The sequence below is a fragment of the Hirundo rustica genome, chromosome 28 (genome assembly GCF_015227805.2).
Source record: "Hirundo rustica isolate bHirRus1 chromosome 28, bHirRus1.pri.v3, whole genome shotgun sequence".
NCBI lineage: Eukaryota > Metazoa > Chordata > Aves > Passeriformes > Hirundinidae > Hirundo > Hirundo rustica.
Genome location: NC_053477.1, coordinates 3117404 through 3137017, shown reverse-complemented (window position 1 = coordinate 3137017; position 19614 = coordinate 3117404). Strand labels below are relative to the sequence as shown.

Genomic DNA, 19614 nt, shown 5'->3' with positions numbered 1-19614 from the left:
CAGGTTTTATATTAAAAACTCACCGAGACAAGCCTTAAACTTAACAAACCTAAACCAGGCCTTATATGAAAAACTTACCAGGACAAACCTTAAATTTAACAAACTCGAACCAGGTTTTATATTAAAAACTCACCGAGACAAACCTTAAATTTAACAAACTCGAATCAGGTTTTATATTAAAAACTCACCAAAACAAGCCTTAAACTCAACAAACAAACTTGAACCAGGCTTTATATTAAAAACTCATCAGGACAAACACCCTTTAAGCTGATAAATAATCTGTAACAGTTCCAACCATGTCACTTTACCTGTCCACTGTCTTCATCCTGCTGCCTCTCTACAACATTAAAAACCCCGCCCAAACCCCCCTTTTATTCTGCTCATATAACTCAATATTTTCTTAATATACTCAAATTAATTCATGGTCATTGGATAGATTTTAATCTCCTTTCCCTGGGAGCAGCCAGGCTGTTGTGCCCCTCCACCTTCTGTGCTTCCTTTCCATTTTTTATTATTTTTTAAAGGAAGCTGCGGGACTCGGGCTCGCCCTCCCATCGCTGCAGGCTTGTCAATAGTGGATAATCGAGATTAAAATCGATGCTGCTGCCCTCCCTTTCCAAGGGAGCGCCTCTTCCGTCCCCTCTCCGGCCTCAATCCTGAGACATCAGCTTTGCTCCGAAGCAAAAGCTCTTGTGTGCGCAACTTTGAGGCAGAACCAGCTCTCCTTAAGCAGAAATATCAGCTTGCATTTCAGACTCTCCGGAGCGGAGACGGACAGAAAAGGGAGAAGGGATTAATTACTCATCAGAAAAGAGGGAACATCTCAGGCTGATTTCCCTGGCTCACTTTAACCTTCAAACAACCTTCAGGGCAATGTAGCAGGAGCCCTGTCCCCCTGCATCTGATTAGAGAGCAGAAATTCACGTTGAGAGCTCTGTTTTCAATTAAAACAATGAATTTTTATTTCAGAATTTCTTTGCTAAATACCTCTGTGAATGCCAACTGCTTCCCTTCTAAATATCCTGATTTTTTAAAGCAATCCATACATATACACGAGATGCATCGTGTTCCATAAAAGTTTGCATTGCTCGGTATTGCTATTAAAGAAATAAATCAAACCTAGCCCCTGCCTGATTATAAAGCAACAATTTATTTTTTTGCATAAATGGATTTCAAACACAGAGGCATTTAATGGGAGGGAGTTTTATTGCAAAGTTCCATCTGCCAGTCCTCGTTTTCAGGAGATTAAAAGGGTAATAAAAGCTCCCAAGCACCTCTGTTAGCTGTGTGCTTCCTCATACACTGAGTTTTCCTTATGGATAAAACCACGACCTGTTCCCCCCCTCCCATTTATTATCAGGGGGGGGAAAAAAAAATCGAAATAAAAACATGAATAAACCAGACCATGACATATCTTTGACTCTAAAAAGGAACAAAATGCGACGCCCTGATAGGCAGCACTTTTATTTTGACTCCCAATGAAACCCAGGGTGGGGTTTGTTCCTGGGGCAGAAACTTTCAGCAAAATTAACGAAGCTGCTTTAGAATCCGTCCTTCGGCATAAAAATCCTCGTCCTGCGGGGATAACGCGAGGCTCCGGAGGTGAAGCAGAGGCTGGGGCTGTGTCTGTGTGCCCAGCCCGGCAGATGCGAGGAGGAACCCGGGCTCAGCTCTGACCGCAGTGCTGCAGTCCTATGACGGCGTCATGTTAATGAGCCGGCGGAGGTGCGAGGCTCCATGTGCTCGGCAAAGTTTAACCCTGGCCCTGAGAATTCCCCGGCTCTTCCCGGCCGCTCGCATCCCACCAGGAGCTGCCGGGCACCCGGGAGGTTCGCGAGGAGGGTTTTGCCTCTCGCCCGCATCATCTGCTCCAAAATTCAGGCTGTGAACACAAGACAGAGCCTTTCCTGCACCTCCTGAGCGAGGAGTTAACTCCCCCCCTCAGCGTCCCTCTGCTTTTCCATCCGAGCTGTGGCAGGGATTTTTCTAGCACCGGCAGTTTTGGTTTTTTTTTTTTTTTTGGGGGGGGGTGTTGGCTGTTTTATTTAATTTTTTTCTCTTTTCAGTTTACTAATCCCTTTCCTCCGCAGCTGTAATCCCTCCAGGAGGAGCTGAGAGCCTGGATGGAAGCCAGGCACTGCCACGCAGCCCATACAAAGTCTATTTTCCCCCCCATAAACGTAATTTCTAACGAGGTTTCAACCACTTTATTATTCATTCTGAGCAATGCACCAAGCGCTAGATCAAAGCGGGCGGGTGGGAGGAAAAGACAAGGGAAGAGGGGAAGGACAAGAGAAAGAAAAGAACCAAGAGCAAGGATTTGGGATGCTGAGGGGGTCTCGCAAACTCTTGCAGAACGCTTGGCTGCTCCGGGGCTTCTCCCCGCAGAGCCCCCGGGGCCGGTGCGGGGAGCGCTCGGTGCCGCAGAGCCCCGGGCAGCGCCCGCATCCTCCGCCCGCTGCGACCTTCACACGGCCGAGCCCTCCCGGGGACAGCGGGGACAGCGGGGACAGCGGGGACAGCGGGACCCCCCCCACCCGCCCGCGGGTCCCTCCGCCCCCCCGGACCCCCCCGAGCCCCCGCTGCAGGCCGCTCCCGGGGCCCCAGCCCGCTGCAGGGAGCTGTCCGTGGTGATGCAGCCGCTGATCCCGATTCCCGATCCCGTCCCCGGCTCCCGGCCCTACCCGGCTCTGCAGCCCCCGGGGCCGGCGCCGAGCTCCGCTCTGCCCTGGGCGCTGCGGGAACAGAGGCCGCCGGAGGGAAAAGAGGGGGAAAAGAGAGGAAAAGAGAGGGAAAAGAGAGGGAAAAGAGTGAAATAGGAATGGAAGAAAGAAGGGAAGGAAATGAAAGGAAGGAAAGAAAGAGAAGGAAAAAAAATAAAACAAGCAAAAGAAAGGGGAGGGAGAAAAGAAAGGGAGGATGGAAAGTGAGGGAGGAAAAAAAAGAAAAGGAAGGAAGGAAGGAAAGAAAGAGGGTGCTGGCCTAGGGATGGGGGGAGAAGGAAGCAGGGCGAGAGGGAAGGAACACGGGAAAGGGAAGGGGGCAGCAGGGGGGAGAAAGGAGACACGGGGGGCAGCGAGGGGAAGGGGAGCGGGGCAGGGGCACCGGGGAGGTGCCAGGGCCGGGCAGGAGCGGCCGGGACCGGGCGAGGGACGGCCAGGGAAGGGAAGGGAAGGAAGGGGGAGCCGGGGCGGGGCTCGGGGCGGGCCGGGGGGAGCCGCCCCCCGCACACGCGTGCGGGGCCGCCCCGCAGCCGCCCGGCCGGGCTATAAAAGGGGCGGCGGCGGCCGGAGCAGCCCCGCACCGCAGCCCCCAGCGCCCCACCATGAGCTACACCATGGAGCCCCTGGGCAACCCCTCGTACCGCAGGGTGACCGAGACCCGGGCCACCTACAGCCGCGCCAGCGCCTCCCCGTCCAGCGGCTTCCGCTCGCAGTCGTGGTCGCGGGGCTCGGGCAGCACCGTGTCCTCGTCCTACAAGCGCCCCAACCTGGGCGGCCCCCGGGCCGCCTACGGCTCCACGGTGCTGAGCTCGGCCGAGAGCCTGGACGTGAGCCAGTCCTCGCTGCTCAACGGCGCGGCCGAGCTCAAGCTGAGCCGCTCCAACGAGAAGGAGCAGCTGCAGGGGCTCAACGACCGCTTCGCCGGCTACATCGAGAAAGTGCATTACCTGGAGCAGCAGAACAAGGAGATCGAGGCGGAGCTGGCGGCGCTGCGGCAGAAACACGCCGGGCGGGCGCAGCTGAGCGACGCCTACGAGCAGGAGCTGCGGGAGCTGCGCGGGGCGCTGGAGCAGGTGAGCCACGAGAAGGCGCAGATCCAGCTGGACTCGGAGCACATCGAGGAGGACATCCAGCGCCTGCGGGAGCGCTTCGAGGATGAGGCGAGGCTGCGCGACGAGACGGAGGCGACCATCCGGGCGCTGCGCAAGGAGATGGAGGAGGCCTCGCTGATGCGCGCCGAGCTGGACAAGAAGGTGCAGTCGCTGCAGGACGAGGTGGCCTTCCTGAGGGGCAACCACGAGGAGGAGGTGGCCGAGCTGCTGGCGCAGCTGCAGGCGTCGCACGCCACCGTGGAGAGGAAGGACTACCTGAAGACGGACCTGACGACGGCGCTGAAGGAGATCCGCGCCCAGCTCGAGTGCCAGTCCGACCACAACATGCACCAGGCCGAGGAGTGGTTCAAGTGCCGCTACGCCAAGCTCACCGAGGCGGCCGAGCAGAACAAGGAGGCGATCCGCTCCGCCAAGGAGGAGATCGCCGAGTACCGCCGGCAGCTGCAGTCCAAGAGCATCGAGCTCGAGTCGGTGCGCGGCACCAAGGAGTCGCTGGAGAGGCAGCTCAGCGACATCGAGGAGCGCCACAATAACGACCTCAGCACCTATCAGGTACCGGCGAGGCGGCGCGGGGCTGTCCGAGCCCGGGGGGGAGGCGGGAGCCGGCTCCGGGGAGGGGGAAATGCGGGAGGAGCCCGGAGCCGGCTCTGGCAGGAGGGATGCGGGAGGTGCCCGGTGCCGGCTGTGGGAGGAGGAAATGCGGGAGGTGCCCGGAGCCGGCAGGAAGGATGCGGGAGGTGCCCGGTGCTCGCTCTGGGAAGAGGAAATGCGGGAGGTGCCCGGAGCCGGCAGGAAGGATGCGGGAGGTGCCCGGTGCCCGCTCTGGGAAGAGGAAATGCGGGAGGTGCCCGGAGCCGGCTCCGCAGCGAGGGATGCAGGGATGCGGGAGGCGGGGGGAGGATGCTGCGGAGGGCGGTGGGAGCGGGTGGGTCCTGCTCCGATGCCGGCCCTGCCTCCCCGAGCGGCCGGAAGAGTTCCTAAAAGTCCTCCCGGAGAAGTTCTGCCCCCTCTGCCCCCGCCCGCGGCCCCTCTCCGTGTCACAGGGATTCTCTGCGTCTCCCTTGCAGGACACGATTCACCAGCTGGAAAACGAGCTCAGAGGGACGAAGTGGGAGATGGCTCGGCACTTGCGGGAGTACCAGGACCTCCTCAACGTCAAGATGGCCCTGGACATCGAAATTGCTGCCTACAGGTACGGTGGGACATGTCTGGAATATTAATAGCACTGCGGCTGCTGCCGGCACAGGAGGCTTTGCCACAGCTAAGAAAAATCTGCATGCGGCCCGCACGGGTGAAACGAGAGCTTTGGCTGCATCACTGCAGCCGTCAGCCAGCCCGGCGAGAGCCCAGAAGGTCATTAGGGAGCAGCTAATGAGCGGCAGAGCTGCCGGAGCCCCGTGGGCACGGCACGGCGTGACTCAGTGCGGCGGCTCCCGTGCCGCATTCTGCCCTTGGCCGCACGGGCAGGGGATGCAGCGAGAGACGAGGTTATTTTTAATCCCTGCCCGCTTCGCAGACGCCAGGCGGGCAGGGCTCGTCACCAGAGCTCCCTTTCATCGCCTGGGAGAGGCAGCTGAATTTGCTTGATCACGGTTCGAGGCAGCGAGCGCTGATGTGCCTGTCACAAACACTTTTGCTCTTCTTTCGCTCAACTTTCCTTCAGAGGAAAGCTCTGATCTGGAGCTGAGCGGTGCTTGCTGTTGCCATCGCCTGGCAGGTTTTTTTTAGTCTCCTCGGTATCACTTCAGAACTCTCACCGGAGAGCTCCTGATTTTTCTGGGTCACAGGCTGAGATGAAAAACATTTGAATAGGAGAAAAGTGAAAGCAACACAAAAACAGCCCCATCTCCAGATGTGTTGAAATTCCTGAGGTTGTTCAGACACGCAGACACCCCAGGGGCTGCTGCCAAACTCAGCTGAAGTCTCCAGTTCTCTTACTCCCACAAAGAAAAGGAGGATGCCCGAATTATTAAATTAGAACATGTGCTCTAATGAGCTGTGACTGTCTCAGACACAAAATTCGATTTGGGTCTGTTGGCTGTGTCAAGTTCTGTTTGCCTAAGTGGTAATGAATCCTATGAAATTAGTTACTTTGTCCTAATCCCTGCTGATTTACACTGTAACGAAGCTTTCTGACAGTAAAGATGAATCTTAACTGATCGCTGAAGGTGTCACCTTTGCCGTGAGCAAAACCAGGGTAAAAACTGCTGAAAGTGAGTTTTGGAAAGGAGCGGGTTCAAGGAAAGCTGGGCTGGGGCTGTGAGCAGCGGATGGTCCTGGGCAGTTCCAGCACGTTCCACAGCAAAGTGCTTCCATCCTGCCGGCAGGGGAATGGTGCAGCAGGGAAGTGTCACAAATCCTGGAATGGTTCGGGTTGGGAGAGACCTCAAAGCCCATCCCAAAGCAGGGACGCCTTCCATCATCCCAGGCTGCTCCAAGCCTGGCCTTGGACACTTCCAAGTGTGGGATAGCCACAATTATTCCAATTATTCTTACTTTGGTTTTTTTTTTAATGCTCATTTTCTTTTTTTCTCTCCTGATTCCCTTAGGAAGCTGCTGGAGGGTGAAGAGACAAGATTCAGTGCCTTCTCTGGAAGCATTACTGGTCCCATATTCACACACAGACAACCATCTGTCACAATAGCATCCACCAAAATCCAGAAAACAAAAATCGAACCGCCAAAGCTGAAGGTCCAGCACAAGTTTGTAGAAGAAATCATTGAAGAGAAGAAGGTGGAGGACGAGAAGTCTGAAATGGAGGATGCCCTGGCAGCCATCGCAGAAGAAATGGCGGCCAAGGCACAGCAAGAGGAGCAGGAGGAGGAAAAAGCAGAAGAAGCTGCAGAGGAAGAAGTTTCTGAGAAGGCTGCTGCAGAACAAGAAGCTGCACCTGAGGGGGAAGAGAAGGAGGAAGAGGAAGCGGAGGAGGAAGAAGAAGCTGCAAAATCTGACGCCGCGGAAGAAGGCGGCTCTGAAAAAGAAGAAATCGAGGAAAAGGAAGAAGGGGAGGAAGCTGAGGAAGAGGAGGAAAAACCTGAAGCCAAGGGCAAAGCTGAAGAGGCACCAGCAAAGGCAGAGAAGGTCAAAACACCTCCCGTAAAGTCCCCTCCGAAATCCCCCGTAACAGAGCCGGCCAAGGCCGCCCCGAAAGAAAAAGCCGCGGAAGCAGCGAAAGAACAGAAGGCGGAGAAAGCGGAGAAGGCGGCCAAGGAGGAGGAGAAAGCGGCATCTCCTGAGAAACCTGCCACACCAAAGGTGACCTCCCCGGAGAAACCTGCCACCCCGGAGAAGGCTGTGACTCCGGAGAAAGCTGTGACTCCAGAGAAAGCTGTGACTCCGGAGAAAGCTGTGACCCCGGAGAAAACCGTGGCCCTGGAGAAGCTGGCGCCGCCGGAGAAGCTGGCGCCGCCGGAGAAGCCGCGCACTCCCGAGAAGCCGGCCAGCCCGGAGAAGCCGCGCACCCCCGAGAAAGCCGTGACCCCCGAGAAGCCCCGGTCCCCGGAGAAGCCTCCCTCCCCAGGCAAGGACGCCAAGGCCGTGGTGGAGGAGACCGTCACCGTCACCAAGGTAACGAAAGTGAGCGCCGAGGCCGAGAAGGAGTCCAGGAAAGAGGACATCGCGGTCAACGGGGAGGTGGAGGAGAAGAAGGAGGAGGAATCCAAAGAGAAGGAGGAGGAAGACAAGGGAGTGGTGACTAACGGCCTCGACGTGAGCCCCGTGGACGACAAGGCCGAGAAAATCGTAGTAACCAAGAAAGTAGAGAAAATCACAGGGGAGGGTGGGGACAGCGGGACCACGTTTATCACCAAGTCGGTGACGGTCACTCAGAAGGTGGAGGAGCACGAAGAAAGCTTCGAGGAGAAGCTGGTGTCCACCAAGAAGGTGGAGAAAGTCACTTCACACGCTGTAGTAAAGGAGATTAAAGAGAGCGAATAGAACCCTACCATAGCTAAAATTCAAACCAATTCAAGAGCTTGGGTCGGTGCAAAAGGTTAAGCCATAGACAGCTGCAAAATGCATGTGGGTGACGGCTTCTAAGCAGATCGGGTTCTCTCACGGAGGCTCCAGACACACAGTATTTTACTTTTTCGTGCAATATAGGGAAGGGGGGGGGAATGCATGCAGGCTCAAGATGTACTCCCTCCACAGAGCTTGGGGATCTACAAAATAAAATAAAATAAAAAAAATCCACAAAAAAATTACTACTACTACTAGTGCATGAGATGAAATGTGCCGAGGAAGCTTTTTCTGAATTTCCTGAGCTGTGGGAGGGACGTATCTGAGGAACGAGTTCAGATGTATTATGCAAAGAACCAACTGAGCCAAAACCAAACCGAAAACAGTAATAGAGTACTCATGAGAACCAGAACTCTCCTAGCCTTAAAAAAAAAAATAAATAAAAAAATAAATAAAAATAAAGCTACTTATAACTAATTATGTTTACCTCACTGGTGCGATTAGGGTGGACTTTTGCTCCTGGGAGAACCTTGTTGACATGCACAGTGCGCAACCTTTTGTTGTTTGATGTAAAACAGTCACAGCAGTTCTTGCTCAATAAAGGTCAATATGAGAACATGACTCGTTCCGGTGACTTTTTTCCCCCCTGTTCAAACCTTTCCCTAAGCTGGATGCTCTCTCCTGAACGGGAATGCAGCGGCGTGGGTTGAAAATTGAGTTTTTTCCTTCCTCAGTGTTCTCATTTGTCTAAGAGTTGGGCTTTGGTGGTTCTTGGGGGTCCCATCCAGCCCAGGATGTTCCTTGTGAATCGGATATGATGGACAAATTTCCTCTAACAGCACAAAAGCTGGATGAAGAAAATAAGAGCCATATCCCAAAATTTCTAGAGGAAGCCATTGAGCACCTCTGCCTGGCCTTGAGGTGTTTGGAGGGGTTGCAATTGCTTTTTTTTTAGGAAGGGGGAGGTCTCTAAGCCCCCAATCCTGCTTGTGCTGAGCCAAAAAATATTAAAATCTGCTGTAAGTGTCGTTTTCCTCCTTACACCCCAACATCCACATGTAAAATTTCCATTTTTTTTCCAATCATTTGGAAATTCCCAAATAATTTGTTGGATTTCCTGGGGAGAGAGGCTGAACCACAGCTGGGTGTGGCATCTTCTGTGGCACCAGTTTGCCACCTAATTGAGCAAAAACTCGTTGGGGGAACTCAACCAAGCCACCACGAGGTCCTCAAAAAGGGCTTGGTTCTGTTAATTTTACCCCCTCTTGCTTTAATTTTATGGGAACATCGTTATTAATTCTCTGGCTGCAATGATCAAAAAGTTCAATCTGCCTCTAAACACAAAATCCTAAAATCAAAAATCAACCCAAGGGTTACAAACCCAACATTTTCTTATTTCCAACCATTTCCATGCCCAAGTGACGGCCTCTCCCAGGTTGGCTTTGTTAAGAATAAAGCCAAATGAAATCGCTCTACATGGAAAAATAAATAGAAACAAAGGAAACAGAGGGAAGATGATAAAGGCCCTGACTCCAGCGTGGGAATTAATTGATCATTATGGGAATAATTTTGTGTTTGTTTCCCATTTTAAAAGGAAAATGAAGATTGCAGCCGCTGCCCCACCTCCCATAACTCACAAAGAAATGCAAATCATTTTCAAGGCCGGATTCAGCCCATGGACTGGATCTGAAATCCATCACCAAATTGAGGCTCTGATCAAAATCTTGGATTTCCTTGTGCCTTCAATCCTTCAGCCCATCAGTAAGTGAAGATCAAGGAGGTTTTAATTGAAAGGGTTCAGCGTGTTCTCCACTGGAGAAATGGTGGAGGAGCCCACAGCAGATCAGGCCTTCAAATAAATCGGGGTGTCTTTGTGGAGCAAACCGATGGATGCTTCTCCTGCTGCTGTCAATGATGGGAATCTGCTCTCGACAGCTTGGCTGCCGAGAGATGATTAATTAAAGCAGAGTTCGCAAATTAAGCGGCGGCTTCTCCGCAGTCACGTGTGGGTGCGACACAAAAATAACTTTACCTTTAGGAATAAGGAGTTCAGCGCTCCCCTATTTTTGGCGTCTGCACCAAATTGTGTTAAAACACAAGGGTTTGTGAGGATTGAAGGTGTTTTCCCCTTGGATTTAAACAAAATTTTCAAGAGAACACCACGACCAAACCAGAGGCCAATATTAAATGTGGAACTATGTGTGCGTGCTTCCAAGTAAGTTCTAGAAGCCATTAAAATGTCCCAAACTGCAAATCCCATCCCTCAGAGTGGGAAGTTGGGAATTTCCTGCACGGAGAGGAAGGGTCACCTTGCACCGTGGATTAAACGTTGGTGTCAGCAGGAGACCCAGGAACATTTGAGGTGTGCAGGCGGGATCCCAGCCCCGCTGTTCTTCATGCTGGGATCCTTTTCCAGCTTCTTTCTCCTCAGTCCAGGTAGGACACATCTCCAGGCGCCCCAAAATCCTGATTTGGGTGGGTTTGCTCCTGTCTGCACTCAGGAAATCCAGGATTGCAGTTCCTGGGGGGCTGCACCCACCCCAGGGTACATCCATTCCAAACCCCGGGCGGTTTTGGGCGGCAAACTCTCAGCTGTGTTTCACAAAATCCTCATTTCCCCCCTTTCCCACCCCAAAATCTCACAGCTTTCTGTTATCACCCACAACTCTGTTTCCCCTCCTTGCTCCAACACTCCGGATTTGTGAATTTAGCCCGTTTCCCGCTGCAGATGTTCCCAGCAAATCCTAAGAGGAACAAGCAAGTGGTTAACACACTTCTGAATGTTTATAAAACCGTAAGAACTGATTAATATTTAATGGTGCCAAGAGGTTTTTGTCTACTGACATCTGCAATCAGACAGTTTCAAAGGAGAGCACGATTCCCGGGCAGAGAGGCATAAATAGGATGTTATTTGCCTGTTCTGCACCAATTACTCCACCAGACTGCACAGAACCAGTGCAGGGAATCATTATTTTCAGACAGAGAAATTCATTAAGCAATAAAAAAAAAAAAAAAAAAAAAAAAAAAAAAAAAAAAAAAAAAAAAAAAAAACCACCATGAAGGGGAAAATAATAATTAAAGGATTTTACAGTGAAGATTTCTGCATTTTTTTAAGGTGGGATATTCAGACCACCGTGGCTTCAGGAGCTGGAGGGCTCTAAAGCAGGATTTTCTATTTTTTTCCTACGCTGGGTTGTGGAGGTGCCAGAGTTATTTTTCAGCATCCCAGAATAAAATTCCAGGTGGGAACAAACTGGGAAGCGTTACAAAGCACAAATAGGATGCCTTTGCCAAGGAGCTGAGTCAGGCACCAGAATTTTCTCCAGTCATCAGGGTTTGTCCTCTCCCCACCCACATGCGGGTTTCATTCCTGCTTTTTCTCGGGATTTAAGTATCCTTAACTAATCTGGGGAGGCGGCAGATGATGACTTGTTAACGATTTGGTTATTGGAAGGTGAATTTCTGGACTGGGGCTGCTCTGTGCAGGTGTTCCCCGTGCTGAGGGGAGGGGAGGGGTGTGTGTGCATCTCAGGGAAAGCCCCCAGCACCTCCGGGGTGCTCCCCGGGAGGGGATCTCAGCCTGATCCAGACCCCAAGAGCAGGAAAAAAACCTCCCCCAGGACACTTCTGGCTTCACTTGCAGCTGCAACTCGGGAGAAAGTTTCTCCTGAGCCTCCCTCTGCCAGCTTTTACTGCATTGCGTCAAAACCAGCGCCCGGATTTTCCGAGGTGAGGCGAGTGCTGGCAGCAGGATCCATCCCACAGCCCCGGGAGCGCCCGGGAGCGCAAACCCAGCCCGGCCTCGCTCCCAGCGGCGCGGCGGGAGCGGGGGCTCGCTGCAGAGCCAGCCCCTTGCAGCTCCTGCCGGAGCTGACTCAGCCCTGCCGAGCTGCGAGGCGTCAAAAATATCCCAGGGAGCAGGGATCAGCCTGGGAACGGCAGCGGGGGAGAGGGGAGAGCTGCTGCAGCTCCGGGAGTGCTGCTCTGGAGCTGCTGCAGCTCCAGGAGTGCTGCTCTGGAGCGGCTGCAGCTCATGGAGTGCTGCTCTGGAGCTGCTGCAGCTCCGGGAATGCTGCTCTGGAGCTGCTGCAGCTCTGGGAATGCTGCTCTGGAGCTGCTGCAGCTCCGGGAATGCTGCTCTGGAGCTGCTGCAGCTCCGGGAGTGCTGCTCTGGAGCTGCTGCAGCTCCGGGAATGCTGCTCTAGAGCTGCTGCAGCTCTGGGAGTGCTGCTCTGGAGCTGCTGCAGCTCTGGGAATTCTGGTCTGGAGCTGCTGCAGCTCTGGGAATTCTGGTCTGGAGCTGCTGCAGCTCTGGGAATGCTGCTCTGGAGCCTGGCTTCCCAAAGCAGAGAGGGATGCAAAGGGCTGAGGGATGGAGGAGTTTGTGGGGAAAAAAACCAACAAAAAATATGATGAAAGAAGATGGAAATGTGGGGTTTGAAGAGTTAAAGGAGCTTGGAGAAAGGCAGGATTGAGTTTGTCCATTGATAGCCATGGGATGGTTTGGGTTGGGAGGGACCTTGAAGCCCATCCTGTTCCAATCCCGACGCCTTCCACTGTCCCAGGCTGCTCCAAGCCCTGTCCAGCCTGGCCTTGGGCACTTCCAGGGATCCAGGGGCAGCCCCAGCTCCTCTAGGAATTCCATCCCAGCCCCTCAAGACCCTCTAAATAAAGAATTCCTTTGCAGTATCCCATCTGAACCCCTCCCCGTCAGTCTGAAGCCGTTCCCCCCTGCCCTGTCCTTGTCAGTGCCCTCTCCAGCCGAGCTGTCCCGCTCTGCTCTGCCTCTGATGGGCCCGAGGAGCTCTGGCCAGGGCTGGAGGAGGATTTTTCTCCTCGGGAGCAGCTCCTCTCTCCCAGCTGAGCGCCAGCCATCTCCTGCTGCCGCAGCACCGGGGGAGTTTCCCGGAACCAGCTCTCATTTCTGAGAACCAGCTCCCGTTCCTTATCTCCCGGCAGCAGCCCCAACAGCGCTGGGGGAGCTGAGCTGTCACACCCCAGCTCCCCTCCATCCCCTCTGGAAGCTCCCTGTGAGCAGCACCGAAAGCTCCCCCAGTTCTCCTCACCACCACCAGAGAGGGAAAAATGAAATCCGCTCTGTGACAGCTCTGCGTGAACACCGGGAGAAAACCCTCCGTCGAAAGCAGCAGGGAAAGGTAAAAGGGAAATATTCCAGAGGTGGTGTTGAAGGAAGTGAAAGTTATTTTACTTGATTTATTTTCCTTCTGGCTCTCCAAAGCATCAAACTCCCAGGGAAGCAGGGAAAATAAAGGATTGGAAATGATACTGGCAAATGATACCGGCATTACTGCTTTTCTGAACGGTTTGACCAAGCTTCTTTTTCTTTCTCTTGCTGCTTTTCTGGGGAATGTGGAAGACAATAATAATTTTAAGTGCTTACTTTGTCCATCGTAATCTTTTTAATCACCCTTCAAACCCTGGGAAGGGAGATGCTTTTGGTACCCCTCTAAAACTTGTATGAAAAAGAGATTTTCTTTCTCTCTGAACAAAGCGGTCGAGGAGAAGCAATGCAAATTGACTGACACCCCACCACCAGTGCCTTAAATCAAAAGCTGCCCCAAAATCCTGTGCAGAAATTCAAATCTTTCCATAAAGTTCAGTGCAGCCACAAGCGCCCATTTTAACTCAAATTTCCATGGGTTTAATTTATTTAATAGTTTATTTATACCATTTATTTAATAGTTCATTTACTCTTTATTTATTTATTGTGCTGCTGTTGAGATGCTCCTTTTTGTTTTTGGCCTTTTTTTTAGCTCTGTCAGAACTTTAAAAGGCCCAGGGAAATTCTCGGAACAAAATGAGCTTCTGCACTGCGGGGAGAGAGGCAGCTCCTTCTTCTGCACCACCCATCCTTCACAATGCTCACCATGTTTTGATTTCAAGGTTATTTTTGAAGATATTCTCTCCTCACTGATCCCAACAACTTCCCGCCCCGATTCAACAGCCACGTTTGCTTTCCCCCTCTTTATTGGTTTGATAAAAATTCCCATTTTCCAGGGGGCAGCTCCCACAGCCACCAGCGCGCCCCGGGGTATTTTTTATAAAACGTGTGAAATTTTCCACCCTCCCCAAGAGATTTTTTTTTTCCCCCACCTCTCATTCAGGAGACGAGTGGGACCGACCCCTTCATCCTCCTTTCGAGGCCATCAGTGACGCAGGACACGCACGAGGAATCCGTGTAAGCATCTCTGGATTTATTGACTGCTTTATTGCACGTACTGAATGAAGCCTCCATCGCTTCCCCCACCCACCGTTTTCCAGGATTATTTTAAATGCGACTTAAAGGTAACCTTTCATTCCCACCACTTTATTTATTTGGGTTTTTTTTTTTTCCCTTTTCCCGTTTTAAATGTTAAGGTTCTGGGTCACCCAGGAGAGACAGAAGCCCTGAACTCATACGTGGAACCATGCAGCACTCGGGGAGCAAGCCTTGGGTGCTCTGCAAGCAAACTCAGACTCTGCACGGGGAGAAACATCATAATCATGAACTGGAACCTCAGTGGTCACTGAATTAAATAGGTGAGACAGCAGCTGGAGCTCAGTCAGCCGTCGGTCGTGATGGGAAGCTGCCCTCAGATCAAGCCTTCTTCTTGCCTTCGCTCTCTTCCTTCCCTGCTCCTTCCTTCTCCTCCTTCTCCTCCTTCTCCTCCTCAGCAGCTTCCTCAGCAGCTTCCTGGGACTCCTCCCCTTCTTCTGCTGCTGTTTCTTCCCCTTCTCCTTCCTCTTCCTCGCCCTCTTTGGCTTCTTCCGACTCCTCCTTAGCACCTTTGAAGGACAGAAAGGTATTTGACATCCATCAGTTCCTGATCCCAGTGGGAATCCCCCTCAACCCCACGGATTTTGGCAGCCAGCTACAGCCAAACTGCACAACCAATTCCTCCTGGATTTTGGGGGGTAGTGAAACACTTCATAAAAAAAAACCCCCAAATCACGGCCTTGAAAAGTATCAGTGCTTAAAGCCTCACCAAAGACTTGAATTACCTTTCACTGCAACTGGCTCTTGAGCTGTAACTTCACTGCAATTAAATTTTACATTAACGAACCCCTCACAGCTCGGTGGCCACCAGTGCCTTGCAGAGAAGCTGAACCCAGTAATTCCAGCCCCACACATCAGCTGGTGTTCCCACCACCTCGGGCTGCTCGCTGGGAATTCACAATCGGCTCAGGATGTCCTTGGCCTCTCTTTTTGAGGATGTCTGTAACATCTGAACACCATCATTGGGGTGTTTTTGGAAACCTAAAATCTGCCCGATTCGAACACCCGACCTTATCTTCCATTCAATATTCAGATTTTCCTGGGAAATTCCATGCGCTTAACCCCAGCTTTGGCTCAAGGGAGTAGAAAAGGGAAGAGCTTTAACCGTTACATCTAACCTTTGGCATGCCTGGGGTTTACCCCAGCACGAATAAATTTAAAAATAACTCCACGTACCTTCCTCCTCCTCCTCAGCCTCTTCCCCTGCCTCTTCCTCGCCTTCCTCTTTCTCCTCCTCCTCACCCTCCTCCGCAGGAGCCGCCTTGGCTTCTCCCGCTTTGGCAGCCTCGATGGTTTCCTCGATCTCAATCTGCTCCTCCTGGACGTGGCTGGAGTAGTAGGTGGGGAAGGAGCGGGTGGTCAGCAGGTAGGAGCTGGACTGGAGGCCGCTGTAGGCGGACCTGCCGAAGCTGGGGGCACTCTGGCTGTAGCCGCTGGTGATGCTGCCCACGCTGGTGAAGCTCAGCCGGGTCTCTTCCCCTTCCAGCAGCTTCCTGGCGAGGGGAAAAAATAAAATAAAATAAAATGTGTGAAAGCAAAGAGAAAGGAGTTGGTTGTGCTGTCACACGTATTACGTGGTTGTTAATTAAGGGGTCGTTTTGCACTGCGCGCCGGTGCTACCCTGGGTTTTTTGGAATAATTTCTTTGGATGCGTCCATTCCTCCTCGTTGGGAGGAAGAGGAAAAACTCCCTAGAATTCTAAACTCTCTAGAATCTCTCTGGCAGATGGAGTTAGAGGTGTGAGCTGGCACAGACCAGTGCAGCCGTAACAATTTGCTGCTCAGCTGTCACACAAGGTCTGGAGCTGCTCTCTCACTATTCCCCCTTGCGGCTTCCACAGAAATTCTGCTCCAGGAGCGAAATCTCTCGGTGTCTGAGACAAAACATCGCAGTTATTCAGCGGCAATTCTACTGGAAAAGATTTAATTCGTAGATTTGCAAGTTAGGAAAAAAAAACCCTGTTCTTGAGGGCATTTGAATGATTTCCCATTTTGAGCAGGAGCAGTTGGTATTGAGGAATTCCACTGACACAAAATCTCTTCCCTGAGTACAGAACAGGCATTTTATCTGTAAGGATGGAGAACTGAGATAATTTATAGCCAAGCTAAAAATTCTGTGTGCATACAGAGAGGAGCTGATGAAACTCAGCCACAAATCTGTGAAAATTTCTGCTGGGGGAACGAAAAATAACCTGAATTCTCCTGAAGAGAATGGGAACTGCTGTGAGTCCTGGCTCATTAGAACATCCCCCACCATACCTATAAGCTGCAATTTCGATGTCCAGGGCCATTTTCACATTGAGCAGGTCCTGGTATTCCTTCAAGTACCGAGCCATCTCACTCTTCGTGGTTCTCAGCTCATTCTCCAATTTGTTGATTGTATCCTGTCGGGATGGAACAACATTGACAGCGTAAAATTCCATTCTCTCAAGTCTGGTGATAATGACAAGGAAATTCTCCAATCCTTTTAACTTAATCTTGCTCTGGCAGCCAGAACCTGCACAGCTCCCGCTCCACCCTCGGCCAAAAAGCATCATTTAACACCTTCCTGGCAGCTTTCCTACTCCACGTTTTTCCAGCCTTATTCAACACTCAGAGCCCAATTTTCTGGTACCCAAGTGCCAAAGCATCTGTGAAATTTGTGCATAGTTTCATTTTAATTTGGCCTCTATGTGCTCTTTCTAATTTTAATTTAGGGATATCCATTGGTGATCCTTGTGGGTCCCTTCCAACTCGGGATATTCCATGCTTTTTTGGTACAGTTCAGGCTGTATCGGTACATGGACATTGGGCTTTATCGGGGAATTTTGCATTCTGATTTTATAACACCTCACACTTTGGATAAGCAGTGCCAGAAGCAATGTCCCTGTCTCTGGGATGATTTCAGTGATTCAGCTTCTGATTTGGGTCTGGATTTCCACACCACACCCTGCTTTGTAGCTCCGTGGCATTCCGCACCGTGATTTTAGGATGCTTTATCTGCACGGCACAAACCAGGAGCGATGCCCTCGGCAACACCCTGCAAACCTGATCCCCTCATCCGTGAGACTGCAGACATCAACTCCTTTCACCTGCAGAGCCCCTCAAACCCTGACATCCATCCCCTCACCTGCAGAACCCTGCACATCTCGTCATCCCCTCATCTTCAGAACCCTTCAAACCCCAATGTCCCCTCATCTTCAGTGCCCTTCAAACCCCGACATCCATCCCCTCACCTGCAGAACCCTTCGAACCCCAAAGTCCATCCCTTCACCTGCAGAGCCCAGAAAACCCTGAGACCCCTCATCTGCAGAACGCTGTAAAACCTGACCCCTGCCACCTGCAGAGCCCTTCAAGCCCCCTCATCCCCTCTTCTTCAGAACCCTTCAAACCTCAATGTCCCCTCACCTGCAGAGCCCTTCAAACCCCATCACCTCTTCACCTGCAGAATCCTTCAAACCCCATCATCCCCTCATCTTCAGAATCCTTCTAACCCCAATGTCCCCTCATTTTCAGAACCCTTCAAACCCCATCTTCTCCCGACCCGCAGAACCCTGCACCCCCCATCATCCCCTCCCCCGAGCGACCCCGACCCTCCTCCCCTGCAGGGACCCTCCCAGCTCCCACCCCCTCACCTGCAGCGCGGAGATATCCGCGCTCTGCTTCTCTTCCAGCTCCTGCAGCTGCTTCTCCAGCGCCTCGTTCATGCCGCGGGTGGCCTCGATCTCCAGCGTCTTGGCCTTGAGCAGGCGGCGGCTCTCGGACACCTCGTCCTTGGCGGCTCGCACGGCGTCCGTGTTCTTGGCCGCGCTCTCGCTGAGCACGGTGAAGCGGCTGCGGAACCACTCCTCGGCGTTCTGCATGTTGCGAGCCGCCAGCTTCTCGTACTGCGCCCGGATGTCGCGCAGCGCTGCCGACAGGTCGGGCTTGGCCGACACGTCCATCTCCACGGACAGGTGCGCGTACTGGATCTGCGCCTGCAGCTCGGCCAGCTCCTCTTCGTGCACCTTCTTGAGGAAGGCCAGCTCGTCCAGCAGGCTGTCCACTCGCTTCTCCAGCTCCGCCCGCGCCAGCGCCGCCTCGTCCGCGCCCTTGCGCACCTCCAGCAGCCTCGCCTCCGCGTCCTCTCGGCTCAGCACCTCCTCCTCGTAGCGAGCCTGCAGCCCCCGCAGCGTCTCCTCCAGGCTCTCCCGCTCGCCCTGCAGCGCCTGCTTCTCGCTGGTCGCCTCCTCCGCGGCCAAGCGCAGCTCGCGGATCTCCTGCTCGTACAGCGCTCGGAAGCGGGAGGGCTCGGCGTGCTTCTGCCGCAGCACCAGCAGCTCGGCCTCCAGCACCTTGTTCTGCTGCTCCAGCTCGTGGACGCGCTCGATGAAGCAGGCGAAGCGGTCGTTGAGGTCCTGCAGCTGCGCTCGCTCCTGGCTGCGGATGGATTTGAGGTCGTTGCTGATGGCGGCCACCTGGCTCAGGTCCAGGCTGTCCACCGAGTGCAGCAGCGAGCCCGAGGCGCTGGAGGTGGCGTAGCTGCGGCGCACGGACACGGAGGACACGGGCGCGGACAGGCTGGAGTACGCGGAGCGAGCCGAGCCGAAGCCGCCGCCGCTGCGCACCGACACATGGATGCGCGGGCTGTCCGCGTAGCGCCGCTTGTAGGACGGGAAGAACGGGTCGTAGCCGTACGAGCTCATGGCTGCGGGGGCTCCGGCGGCTGCTGCTCTGCGGCGGGCGACGCCCGCACCCCGGTATTTATGCGCGGGGAGAGCGGGCGGAGCGGCCTCCGGGCGGGGACGGGGCGGGGCGCGGCGACATCGCGGCGGGGAGGTGACGGCCGGAGTGGTCCGGGCACAGCCGCGGGGAGGTGATGCTCGGTGTGGTCCAGGCATCCCGTCACTGCTGTGGCGCCCTGAGCTGCGCGGGACCTCCCAGCGGGGATGCCTGGAGAGCTCCGGGCATCACAGCAGTGAAAGGATGACTGGAGAGCTCCGGGCATCACAGCAGTGAAAGGATGTCTGGAGAGCTCCGGGTATCACAGCAGTGAAAGGATGACTGGAGAGCTCCGGGCATCACAGCAGTGAAAGGATGACTGGAGAGCTCCGGGCATCACAGCAGTGAAAGGATGTCTGGAGAGCTCTGGACATCGCAGCAGTGAAAGGATGTCTGGAGAGCTCCGGGCATCCCAGCAGTGAAAGGATGACTGGAGAGCTCCGGGTGTCACAGCAGTGAGGGATGTCTGGACAGCTCCGGGTATCACAGCAGTGAGGGATGTCTGGACAGCTCCGGGTATCCCAGCAGTGAGGGATGTCTGGACAGCTCCGGGTATCCCAGCAGTGAGGGATGTCTGGACAGCTCCGGACATACCCGCGGGCTCGGGGGGCTGTGACTGTCCGCTCTGGAACGCGCCCGGCTCAGCCCCACCTCATCATCTCGGCCCTCCCTGGGAGCAGCCTCGGCCCTCCTGGGGCATCTCTCGGTCCCCCTGCGTGCCCAGCTCTGCCCCTTTCAGATCCAGCTCCCCTCGGGTCTGTCTGCAGCCCCCCAACCCGCCCAGGCTGTGTTTAACACCCCCGCTC

At 53.7% G+C, this 19614-nt stretch overlaps 2 protein-coding genes across 2 annotated transcripts; one reads left to right on the top strand and one right to left on the bottom strand.

Moving 5' to 3' along the window:
• The first annotated feature begins 3306 nt into the window (after positions 1-3306).
• Positions 3307-8408, top strand: NEFM (neurofilament medium chain). Its single transcript, XM_040087629.2, has 3 exons — positions 3307-4387; positions 4903-5027; positions 6385-8408. Exons 1-3 carry the CDS (start codon positions 3326-3328, stop codon positions 7769-7771), a joined length of 2574 nt encoding a protein of 857 aa, XP_039943563.1. The 5' UTR covers positions 3307-3325; the 3' UTR covers positions 7772-8408.
• A 5578-nt stretch (positions 8409-13986) lies between these two features.
• Positions 13987-18760, bottom strand: NEFL (neurofilament light chain). The gene is made up of 4 exons (XM_040087630.1): positions 17683-18760; positions 16328-16452; positions 15246-15562; positions 13987-14578 (listed from the first exon to the last, which is right to left on the bottom strand). Exons 1-4 carry the CDS (start codon positions 18730-18732, stop codon positions 14391-14393), a joined length of 1680 nt encoding a protein of 559 aa, XP_039943564.1. The 5' UTR covers positions 18733-18760; the 3' UTR covers positions 13987-14390.
• Positions 18761-19614: the final 854 nt, after the last annotated feature.

Coding starts and splice junctions, on each gene's coding strand:
- NEFM (XM_040087629.2), top strand. CDS start 3,326: ATGAGCTACACCATGGAGCCCCTGGGCAACCCCTCGTACCGCAGGGTG. Junction 4,388..4,902: donor ACGACCTCAGCACCTATCAG/GTACCGGCGAGG, acceptor TCTCCCTTGCAG/GACACGATTCACCAGCTGGA. Junction 5,028..6,384: donor ATCGAAATTGCTGCCTACAG/GTACGGTGGGAC, acceptor TGATTCCCTTAG/GAAGCTGCTGGAGGGTGAAG.
- NEFL (XM_040087630.1), bottom strand. CDS start 18,732: ATGAGCTCGTACGGCTACGACCCGTTCTTCCCGTCCTACAAGCGGCGC. Junction 16,453..17,682: donor CGGATATCTCCGCGCTGCAG/GTGAGGGGGTGG, acceptor CCATCCCGACAG/GATACAATCAACAAATTGGA. Junction 15,563..16,327: donor ATCGAAATTGCAGCTTATAG/GTATGGTGGGGG, acceptor TCCCCTCGCCAG/GAAGCTGCTGGAAGGGGAAG.